The 12281-nt window shown below is 43.5% G+C and overlaps 1 protein-coding gene across 1 annotated transcript; it reads right to left on the bottom strand.

Annotated features, from left to right (window-relative positions):
- Positions 1-9537: 9537 nt before the first annotated feature.
- On the bottom strand, positions 9538-9987 carry CALML5 (calmodulin-like 5). Its single transcript, XM_006891881.1, has one exon. It carries the CDS (start codon positions 9985-9987, stop codon positions 9538-9540), a length of 450 nt encoding a protein of 149 aa, XP_006891943.1.
- Between the last annotated feature and the right edge of the window lie 2294 nt (positions 9988-12281).

The following is a 12281-nucleotide window of genomic DNA, read 5'->3' as shown; positions in this document are numbered from 1 at the left end:
AGACTTCATAGTATTGAGTCCAAACTGAACAAGAGAATTCTGGAATGTTTTAGGAACTTTGTCATCCTTTTCCAAGAAGTTGGTCACCACCAAAGTCCCGGCCACCGCCGCCACGCCTGGCCCAGCAGAAGCAGCTGAGTCCCCCCCAGGAGAAACAGCCCCAGAGAGAGAGGTAGTACCATTCGCTGTGCTTTGGTTCTGCCGTTTTCGGTTCTTCTTAGAAGACATGATCACAAGGCAGCGTGAGTAAATGCCGGCTCAACGTGCGCGCTTCTCTGCGAAGAAAAACTTCCGGAGCAGAAGTCAGCGTGGTTCCGCCCTGCGCCGTAATCCTACGGATTAGCGAGCTAGCGCAATAGCTAATAGCCAATCACAACCTTCGCGAAACTCATGGTTGTGGACGTGAGCTTTGAAGAACTTAAGAGACATTCTGACTTCTAGAAAAAGGGAAAAGTAGGCGGTTTCTCTTCACCTTCCCCAGGGGCTAATTGGTGGAAACCCGTTAGAAGTCACTTAGGAAGAACGGTGCAAAGATTGGAAGCCAAGTTATAGAGTTGGTGACACTCTTCCATCATGTACGGCAGCGGTTCGGCAGAGGAAGGGTGGCTCCTGGCTGAACCTGAAGTGCTGCTCACCTTTCCTTATCTTTTATGGTGTTGGTTTTTTTCTGAAGTCTATTTTATCAGAGATTAGTATTGCCACTCCTGCTTTTTTTTTGTGGTTGCCATTTGCTTGATATATTTTTTCCAGGCTTTGATTTTGAGTCTGTCTTTCTCTTAATTTTTTAGATGTGTCCCTTGTAGGCAACATATAGATGAGCTTTGTTTATTTATCCATTCTACTTTTTTTCTCTTGATTGGCACATTTAGGCCATTCACATTAAGTGTGATTATTTTCAGGTCAGGTTTTACTCTTGCCATTTTGCTATTTTTTTTTGTCTGTTGTTTCTAGTTACTATGGTCCATCCACTTTACTTTGATGTCTCCATGTGAAGGACTTCACTTAAAATTTCTTGTAGTTTTGGTCTTGTTTTCACAAATTACCTAATTCCTTCTTTTCTGCAAAGGATCTGATTTCTCCTTCATGTTTGATGGAGATCTTTGCTGGGAATAGGATCCTTGGCTAGCAATTGTTTTCTTTCAACTTTCTGCATATGCCATCCCATTCTCTTCTAGCTCACATGGTTTCTGCTGAGAAATCAGGACTTAATCTAATTATTTCCGCTTTGAAGATGACTCTGTTTTTCTCATGCTGTTTTGATGTTTTTCTTTTTGGGTCTAGTTTATTTGGTGTTCACTGTGCTTCTTGAATATTAATTTTCTCATTCTTGAAAATACCAGGAAAGTTTTCTCCTGGTACTTCTTCCACGGACCAGTTGGTAGCTTCAGGATGGATGGTGAAGAGATTGAGATTGTTCACAGCTTTAGTTTGCTTGGCTCCACAGACAACACTCTTGGCACCAGTAGCCAGGAAATTAAAAGACGTATTGCCATGGGAAAGTCAGCTGTTAGAGACCTCTCCAAAGTACTGAAAAGCAATGGTGTCTCTCTGGAAACTAAGATGTGTCTGATACAGGCCATGGTCTTTGCAATCACTTGTTATGCATCAGAGAGGTGGACAATGACTAGGGAGAATAGAAGGAGATTGATGCCTTTGAGCTATGGTGCTGGAGAAGAGTATTGAGAATACCATGGACTGCTAGGAAAACATCAGATTCATCCTGGAGAGGGTTAAACCAGGCTGCTCCTTGGAGGCAAGGATTCTGAGGTTTCATCTGACATACTTTGGACATGGTGCAAGGAGGGACTGGTCCTTGGAGAGGGACAACATGCTTGGGAGGGTGGAGGGATGACACAGGAGGGGAAGGCCCTCTATGAGGTGGATTGATTCAGTGACTGGGATAATTGGGGTGAGTGTATTGGAGACAGTGTGATTGGCATAGGACAGAGCAGAATTTAGGGCTGTTGTACATAGGGTCACTATGAGTTGCAAGCGACTCGATGGCACATAACAACAACAACAACAACAACAACTTCTTCAATTTTCTCCATGACTTCTCTATTCCTCCTATGTTCTAGAATTCCAGTCATACCTATGTTGTTCCTTTTGATGTCATCCCATTTGATTCTAACGCTTTCTTGGCATCTACTTCCTAAACAATATGCCTCTGGAAACTATGAACTTGGATAAATGATAGTTATAGAAAGGCTTCAGGCCTTTTGTTCATAGGCTCACTATGAGCTGTGGTCAACTCAAAACAATCAACCACAACAACAACTGTTTCCTTTATCATTTCTAATTTTTCTTCTACTATGTTTTCAGTGAGGCTCTTTTCTTCCAGCTCACTGACTTTTTGTTCCATCTCTTCAGTGCTACATTTTTGTTCCACTAGTGTGTCGGATACTTCTGCCATTTTTGTCTTAGTATTCTGTATTTAATTTTCATGCTTTCCTGTTATTTACAGCACTGTGTTGGCTGTACACTCTGTCTTGTGATGATTTTTTTAAGTTCTTGTACGCTCTTTAGCTATACTATAAATTCTTTCTTCCATTTTTTGCATTTTCTTTCTTAGCTGTTCAAGTTGATCCTCATAATTGTTTTTTTGGATTGCTGTCTGTGGGGTATTTGCTCTTTTAATGACTTCCATTGTTTCTTCTGTCATTTATATCTTCCTCTGTAGCTATTCAAATACTTCCACATCAATGTATTTCTTCTGGTTCTCTCTATCTGGGGTATTCATTGGGCCTGCCTTTTTAGAAGAAAGTTTACTTCATTTTTTTCATGATAACTGGGGCAGACTGCTGCTTTCTTGACATTATGTGAATCTTTTCTTTGTAGATACTAGGTTGTTGAAATTATATAAAGACCCAGGGTATGACAATGTTTTGCGAAATGCTTGTATATTGGCGCTCCTCTCTTGGGAAGAACAGGAGCAGGAGGACTATTGCCCTCCTGAAACCATGTCTCCACCCAGGCTCTTCTGCTTGAGCTTAAGAAATCCCACGTGATGTAGCTAGACAGCAGTGTTTCACCCAATGTACCCGTGATATTCATGCTCCTGGTGCTGGATGCTGGACAGCAGAAGTGGCAGCTGGGCAGTTTCCAGTTGGCTGAGGGCAGCAGTCTAGGGCTCTGGGTTTCATCGAGGTAAAAAAACTGCAGCACCTCAACCTGGGAGTGGTTCTGTCACTGGTAAGGGTGTGAGTGTGCCTGGGATTGGCTACAGCTTTTAGCAAACTCTGGGGAAGTGATGGCTCGAAGATGCTTCTGGGCCAGTCATGTCACACAGGCTTTGGTGTCTTCAAAGGTAAGGTCTGCCAAGAACCTAGGGTCAATATTTTTAAGAGGGAGAGGTTATCTGGTCTTGGACCTGTTTATCTGCTGTCCCTAGAAATTTCTTCTAATAAGTAGCAATTTGCTGAGTCTCCTCAGCACTTTTGGATACCAATCTTCTCAGCCACATTCCTACACAGCTTCCAAAGTTAACACACCATTTTCCAGCAATGAGTCCCAAGGTAGAGCCAACAGTTTGATGCATTCAACTAGTACCTGAAAGATTAGAGGTTCAAATCTAATCATAGGAGCCCAAAAAGAAAGGCTTCATAATTTACTTCCAAAAATCAATCATTGAAAATCCTGTGGAGCACAATTCTACTCTGGCACACATAGGATTACCATAGTGAGAATAAAAGCAAGTGGATTATTGTCATTATGTATGTGCACTGTGCTACCTGTTCCCTCAAATATACCAACCAAACTAGTTACTCTCCAGTCAGATCTGACTCATAGTGACCTTCTCTCTAGTTTCTGAGACTAAATTCTTAATGGGAGGAGACTTCACATCTTACTTCCTTGGAGTCACTGCTGGATTTGAACTGAAGATGTTTGACCTGTTGATTTGCCTTGCAATGTACTCCAGATTATGGCCTAGCGATGTAATGATTAGCAAAGTGCAATGCCAGGGCTGAAGGGCTCCTGGTGCAGTGGAGAAGAAAGACTCACAAGCCTAGAGTTACGCTAAGGATTATCAGTGATGAATGTCCAGATTACACTAGGTTAGAGGGACTGTGAAGAGATGATCCCCTTACAGACTCTATCCCTTCCTCTGCCACAAGCAAAGATCTTCTTAGAGGAATCAAGCCTCTCTCTGAAGCTTCTTTCTGGCCAGGCTTTTAGTGTCCTTGTCCAAGTTCTATCCTGATCATTCCACACATCCCATTCATCTCATTTTAGATGACAATTCATCCTGACTTGCATGTCACTTTCCCTTTTTAACACTGAAATTTCTACCTACTTAGAACACCTTCCAGGCAAACCAAGATTGTTGGAGACCCTGTCACACCAGGCCCCCAACCCATAGTTACACTGCCTTAATTGCTCTTCATGAAAAAGAGCCTAGTCTCCTGCCAGCTCATGCTATTAGCATATCAAACTCAGCTGTTTATTATCTTAAGTTCCCATAAGCAATCCGAGTCAATTTTAGTTACTGAGTGGGTTAGCTAGAGAAAACCCGCTACCCCTGATGTTCCCTTATAACTAAGAAAAACTAATGAATCTAACGCCAGCTCTTTGCCAGCCCTCTTCTCTCTCCCTCAGAGAACAAAGAAAGTAGTGCAATGAGGAAGGACTGCAACTAATCTTCTAAACAGCCATGGTTGCATAGGTAGGAGTTAAACTGGACAGTGTGACTTTTCTGCAGGTCAAATACCTTCTTGTCTGGGGCCTAAGGACTTCTATCCCGATATGTTTTTCTCTTAAGGATTTGGATTTTGGGCCACTTTGCAAATAAGAACCTAAAATAACCAACATAGCGAATCTGAAAGGCCTATCAACTGTATATTGCATACTTTAGCGAGTGACTATTTTCTTTGTTTAGGGTTTCTTTTTTCTCTTTAACTTTTCCAGATTCTGTCTCCTCTTTTAAATAAAGAAATGCCCATTGTTAGAAAGGAAACTCACGGCCTTTTCTTCTGAGATTTACCAAAAGATTGAGGAGTGGTGGAGTGCAGATAAAGTAACTAATGAGGGAATGGATCTCGAGTGGGGTACCTCATAGAGTTGTGTTGTTAACCCACAGGTGGCACTGCACTCATGGTTCGGATCATGCCAGGAGCTCTACTGGACAAAGATAGGTAATCTCCTGTCGTGTGATTTGCAGCCTTGACAAGTCACCAGAGGGTTAGCTGTGAGTCAATTCCTATAATGAGTGAGTGAGTGAGGAATGAGGCAGCAGAAAACAATCAGCAACTAACTGTGGTTATATTTAGGTGTAGCCTTATGGAAGTGGTTTTAGGAAACCCTGGTGGCGTAGGTAGAAATGAGTTGTGCTAATTCAAAGGTGGCACTCTGTGGTGGTTCAAATCCATCAGCCGCTCCGTGGGGTGAAAATGGGCAACCTCTTCCCTTGCAATGTATAGCCTTGGCAAATCCTCTGGAGCGTCAGCTTTGAGTTGATTCTGACTTTAGGGCAATAAGTACTTTTGCATTTATGGAAGTGGTTATTCTTTGTGACTCTGTGCTTTTTAACTCTGTGCTTTTTATGATGTGCATATATTTTTGTTAGAAAATACTTACAGCATAAAAAAACCCCAGAAATGGCTAACACTAAGATAACCTCACTCAGGAAAGAAAACAGTAAGGCTTAAATGACATCCCCTATTGTATAATATTTTCTAATAAAAAGACAACAGATTTACACTCCACAGTTCTGAACAGTTGCTCACAAACATCTGGACTTTCAGACAGTAAAATTTCCAAATAAATGTTTGAGATTTGTGGGACCCCCTATTTTGCACAGTTAGAAACTGTGAAACTGACACATAGCTGACCCTCAGGGGTTTTGGAGATTAGAAATCAGACGAGAAGAGATTTCCCTTCTCCTGCAGAACCTCTGGTAGATTCAGATCACCAGAGAGGCTCCATCTTGAGGTGGTCCCTGCAACTCCCCACTGACTGAGCCACTAGAACTGAAAGAAACAGCTGAACAACAATAACAAAAAATACCCCAAAAGCTATCATCTACAATTACAGTATCTTCATAAGAGAAAAGACATTTAATATTGATACTGTAAGAGGATTCCCAAGATTTAAAAACTTGAAAACAAAGAATTTTAATTTAGCTTAGTAAAAAAAAAAAATTTAAAAAAAATTCATTTCTAAATAGGCCCTAAGGAAAGTTCCTTTTGAACCAGCACCTGACCCTGTTGGCATTTAGGAATCACCAATTTAGAAACACAACTTCTGTGACCTATGTCCCTAAAGAGAAACAGGGGCTTTCTGCAGGGAACCACCTCCGTCCTAAGACGCACAGACATGCTTTTGCATTCCCACGCCTTCTCAGTCAGGTTACCTCATTCAACCTTTTAGCTGCCTCTGATCCATTAGCTCCCTGGTGGCCTAGTGGTAAGAAGTTGTGGTGCAATCCTGAAGGCAAATGGTTTAAATTCACCAGCTGCTCCATGGGAGAAGGATAGGCAATTTCCTTCAGTGCAATTAACTGACCCTGATAACTTCTGTGTGGGTTCTGACTTAACAGTGCACAACAACCACCATCTTATCTCCTCAACTAGGTTCCACACCAGTATCTTCTTCCTCCTCAACAGATATGCTTCCCTCATTTGTGCTCTTAGGTGCTCTACTTATGTAGTACATACAGGTCTACTGCTAATCAAAAGATTAGTGGTTCAAATCTGCTAATTAGTGTTCGAATAGCTCCTCTTGGTGAGAAAGATGTCAGTTTTCTCATGTAAAGTCTCAGAAACATGGTGGGATATTGCTGTAAGTTAAAATTGACTCCCAGGCAGTGAGTTTTGTGCTTTGCAAGGCATGTGGAATCCCTGCCCTGCTTTTTTAGAAATCCGAGCCTGACACAAAGGATTCAAGCTTAACCACTAACTAGCCTGCTAGTGTTTAAACCCACACAGAAGCACTTTAGAAGACAGGCCTGACCATTTGCATGCATGCAAAAGGTCAGCCACTGAAAACCCTATGCATTTCCCTGCCCACACAGGGCTACCCAGAGTCAGAACTGACTCCATGGTAGCTGCGTCCCTTCACTGCCAGGTCCAGGCTGTGGAGGATCTGACCTCAGACCTGCAGTCAGAAAGGTGTCTTGGCACTGGCTGGTCTCTTGAAAAAATGATTCCAGAGTCTGAAAACAGAGTTATGATGAAGAAAGTACCAATGTCAGAGAATCATGACAGATTACGTGACCTCCTCAACATTATTGAACAGGGGAGGAACAAAAAATTGTTATCAATGTGGCAGCACCATCTAAGAGTCCTGGCCCTGCTCCTTCCCCCTTGGGCTTTGTATTCAAGTCAAGAAACAATGGACAGGCAATGTCAGTCACCTTACCACACCTGTTCTAGAATGGGAGTGAGGGGTGGGGAGCAGACTATAAATAAGCAATGAGAATTTTGCAACAATAACCAGGTAAGCTGGCTGTGCCACTCTCTCCACCCTCAGATGAGAACCCATGATCTGGTACAAGCTAGAACAAGATAAAGCAAATAATTAAAAATAGTTTGAGCTAAATATTCATTCTGTTAAAAAAATCAGTAAAAAGACAAAAACAAGAGAGACAACTCATTTCATATGAGTTGAATGTTAGTTGAATGATTTACTCAAAGTCATACATCTGGTTGATGAAAAGTCTGGAAAATAATGTGTATTTTGTGAATCTCAAGTCTGAGCGTTCTTTCACTCCCCATGTGGTCCCCGTGTTTAATCTGACACCACAACTAAGGGTGTGCCTGTCCTTTGGCCAGACCTCTCAGATCCCTGGGCCTCTGTTTCCTCAACTGCAAAAGGAGAAGCTTACATGAGACAATCTCTGAGAACCAAGGTAAAATGAATCTTACAAATGCAGAATTGTGGACAAGTAACCTAGAAGAGGCCTAATTTTTAAAAATAAAAAAAGACTACACCTAACACTAGCCCTAGTTCAAACAATGGCTCTGTTTGATTCAAGGTAGATTTGGTAGCTATTATCCAACATTCATGTGACATACAAATAGGCATGTTGGGCATGTTGGGGGGGGAGTAGGGGTGCCAATCCTTGGAAGAAGATAACCTGTTGAGAAAGGCAGAAGGTCAGTGAGAGAGAGATGGATTGACATGGTGACTGCAACAGTGGACTTGACCATGTGGAGACTGTGAGGCGAGAGCAGGATAGCACAAGGTTTTGATCTGTTGTTCATCAAGTTGCTGTGAGTTGTAGTCAACTCACTTGTACCGAATGACAACAACCAGTCAAAATCTTCTACCTCCATCTTCTTTTCTAATCTCCGGTGCACCTCTCAGACTCAAGCACCTGGAGGTGTCCTCAGAGCCATCAGGGCCACAGTCAGAGAAGGCCTGGGCAACAGCAGTGTGCTGGGTAATTTGGAGTGATTTTCCACAGGCATATTGTTAGCCTTGGGAATACCTCCCATACTAAGGATTTCTGTTCCTAGGATCTCACTGGCAAGCAACCCCACTTCATGTGCCCCCTCCACAGGACCCTTATCTAGTATAACAGCTCTTCTGGTCCTCACCCATTTTTGATCTATTTTACTGTCATTCAAGTGAAGCAGTTATGATCCTCCATACCCCTCTCCCTCCTTAAATAACAATAATAATAAAACCTACACGCTTCTGTATCTCGTATACAGGAAACACACATGCACATAAGCACACACATACATACATATGTTCATACGTTTTTGTTTGCTTGCTTGATTTATAGTTGAGGTTTAAGTGCAGGTGGCCATTTGCAAAGAATGAGAGATTTTACTTGTCTGGAGTGTAGGCCGTGTTCCTTTCTTAGTAACTCAGCTTTGATGTCTCCATCCTGCCCTTCTTAGAAGCCCCAGCATTTGTCCTGACCTGGAAGCTCACCCAGATCCTTAAATCAAAGAATATCGCTCCCCCACCCAATATCATTACTTTAACTTTCTTTTTAAGAGGACATCAAAGAGAAGAAGGAGAGTACGGAGGGAATTGTTGTTGTTATGTGCCGTCAAGTCTCCAGCGACTCATAGTGACCCTATGTACAACAGCTCTAAATCCTGTTCTATCCTATGCCAATCTTATTGTCTCTGACACACCTAGTGACTCCAGAGAATCCCAGATGCTACAACCTGGGGACAGATGACTTTCAACTTTCTAAGCATTCAAGCAACAACTTGGACCACACTTGGAATTCACGCTCCTTTTATTTAGACCATCGCATCTGCGTGGGACTCCTCACAACAACCCTGTGAGGTAGGGAGCACCCCCATTTCCCTGAGGGAGGAAGGGGGAGTCTGCCTCTCGTTGGAGGTCTCATGCAGGAAGCAGAGCTGCCAGCTGGCAAGCAGCCCTGGCAGAGCAGATTCCAAAGCCAAGAGAGCAAAGTCTTTCTCAGTTTTGAGGCAATTTCCCATCCACCAATCCAAACTTTCCCCTTGATAGTCCCAACACAGAAGCAGGGGCCCTGAGAATGCAGCGAGTGGGCAGGTTAGGGCAGGAGGAGCCCAGGACCACCAGGATGCAGATGGGGGCACCAGGCGGCGCTCACTTGCTAGTGAGGATGCGCGCAAACTCCTGGTAGTTCACCTGCCCATCCTTATCTGTGTCGGCCTCGCGGATCATCTGGTCCAACTCCTCATCGGAAAGCTCCACACCCAGGTTGCCCATCGCCTGCTTGAGCTCAGCCACGGTGATGTGACCGTCACCATTCACGTCAAAAACGCGGAAGGCCGCCTGCATCTCTTCCTCGCTGCTGGAACCCTTCCTCGCCTTGGACAACGCTGCCAGGAACTCCTGGAAGCTGATGGAACCGTCACCGTCGGTGTCCACCATTTTCATGATCATTTTCAATTCTTCCTCAGAAACTTCTTTACCCAGAGACTTCATCACCTGGCCCAGCTCCTGGAGGTTGATTTTGCCATCTCCATCCGTGTCAAACTGCGTGAAGGCTGCCTTATACTCTTCCATCTGCTCTGGACTCAGATTCTCGGCCATGTCTGTGCTCCCCGGGACCGTGTCACGAAGCTTCTGAGATTGCTTCCAACAAGAGCACTCCTTGCTGCTCAAAGGACCTGATGTCTGTCCAAAGTTTGGCACCCTCGGCTGAGAATCTAGACAGCGTCTGCTTGAAGGTGAAGTGCCAGAGGAAGCTTTGGCACGAACCCCCTTCTTTTTCTGCAGTTGGAGAAAGGGAGGAGAAAGGTTTGTACCTCCCATGTCCCCCGAGGCTAAATCCTCCTCCCAAGGAGTGGCTAACCAGCAGCAGACAAAAAAATGAAGTCATTGGAGTGACAGGACCCGCCCAGGAGATAGTTGGAGGAGATCCAGAGTAAGGGGCAAGGAGGGGTCTTGCCAACCTCTCCAGACCCCACCTGCAAACAACCACCCCAAAAACTTCTTGCTCATGGCTCGGTTACCCCAGCTGCTGATTCTCAGAGACCTTGTCCGAGCTGAGGTCGTCACTACAGCTTCCCTGGTTTTACAAAGGCCATGAATTGAACTTAATTCAGAACAAGGGGTCTGAAGTTTCGTTTTACTGGTTTTGGTGGATTTTTTGTTTGTTTGTTTGTTTAGGAACTCTGGTAGCCAGCTGGTAAGAAACTGAGTTGCAATCCCAAAGGCCTGTATTTGGAACCCACCAACTGCTCTGTGGGAGAAGGATGAGAGATCTCCTCCTGCATGATTTACTGCCTCTGAAAATCCCCATGGAGGGGCAGCTATGAGCTGGTGCTGACTCAAGGGCACACAGCAGCATCAACAAGAACAAAGATGTCATTCTCCTCCGTCACATTGGAGAGGATAACTGAGTTCACAACTATGAGCTGAAATCGATTCCACAGCACCTAACAACAAGAAAGGCAGGAGGCAAGGGAAGCTGATTCTCTCAGACTTTCAATGGGCTGTTGGAGGAGTGGGGCATCTGCCATGTGTGGGTATCTGTGCCTCATGTTTCTGTTCTTCCTCCCTCCTTGACTAAGAGCTCAACATCAGAGGCACTTGGTGGGTTCAAACAAAGCCATCTGAAAGCAGAGTCTTAAGAACGTTTTTGAAATCTTGACATGAGTCTATAATATCATCATCTACTCCCAAAGGAGTTTTCCACTACAGCCAAACAGGTGCAAGTTGTGACAGTTCTTACACAACAAGTTTTGATGCACAGCATTATAGATAAATCTTTATAATGTGCTCCAAGAAATTGTCATGATTAATAAAGCATTTTTTTCCATTTGCTGAATTTATTTAAACAATTTAGGAGTATCATTGAATTAAAATTTTTTTAATAAAGCATTTTTTTATACCAAGTTGCCTAAAAGACCTGTCCAAACATCTTATAATAAGCTGTAGAGCATGTACCCTTAACCAAGCTTATAATTCCACATATGGGTTATCCATCAAGCCCTGCTAAATCCCCATTTCACATGTTCCATCTCTGACTTCCTGCATTGTCTTCTAGCCAATTAGGATTTTATAACTTTTAGTTCCTGCTTCAACTGTTCAAAAAGTCTTTTCTTCCTCATTGTCCAGTGTAATGATCACTTTCACTCTGTGAATTTGTGAAATTAACTTTGTGAATTTCCGTCTCAATCTGGTCCACTCTAGTCCTCAATAAACGTCTCTCACTTTTGCCTTAAGCAGAGAACTGCTGCCCAGCTCTTGCTCTGAAGGGTGGGGCTGCTGGGAACCAGATGGGTGGAAGCACCAGTTTTCTCAAATTTCTAATCCAAGGTGGTGCACAAATCAACAGAGAGAAGATGTGGCTGGTTGCCTTTAACTTCTGGAAAATGAGGAGCTGGGGCTGCACTTCAGTTGTGATCTCCTCAGAACCAGGCATAGCAAACTGTTTATTAAATGAGCGTTTGAAGTATGGTTTCAGAGGCAAAAGAAGCTTCTTATTCTCCCAGAATACATTTCTACAATGATTTTAACAACGCCATTCTATGTTAAATCCCAGGTTCTATATGCAGACAACTAGGAGGGAGGGTAGCATTTGTTTACATCCACAGAGCATAAAGGCAGTGGTGGTGGTAGTGTATGTAATAAAAGTAGGAGAGCTAAGTTTGGATTCCTGTCTGAGAACTGGAGAGTCAACACTTAAGGGGCTGGAGAGATAGAAAGATGCAGGAAAAGGTGTTTGTAACCACAAAACTTGGACTATCCTACAACATTACCAAGAGTCAGCCCTGTATAAGGAAGAACCCAGTCTAGAAACACCGTAGGACTCTCAGTCTATCTACTCTCTGGAAGGAAATCTACATCTGCCTACTGCTTTGACTACTGAGTTTAGATTA

This window comes from Elephantulus edwardii, unplaced genomic scaffold (genome assembly GCF_000299155.1).
Source record: "Elephantulus edwardii isolate Elephantulus edwardi_28Jun2011 unplaced genomic scaffold, EleEdw1.0 scaffold00105, whole genome shotgun sequence".
NCBI lineage: Eukaryota > Metazoa > Chordata > Mammalia > Macroscelidea > Macroscelididae > Elephantulus > Elephantulus edwardii.
The sequence above is the reverse complement of the archived record's forward strand: the minus strand, read 5'-3'. Positions and strand labels throughout refer to the sequence as shown.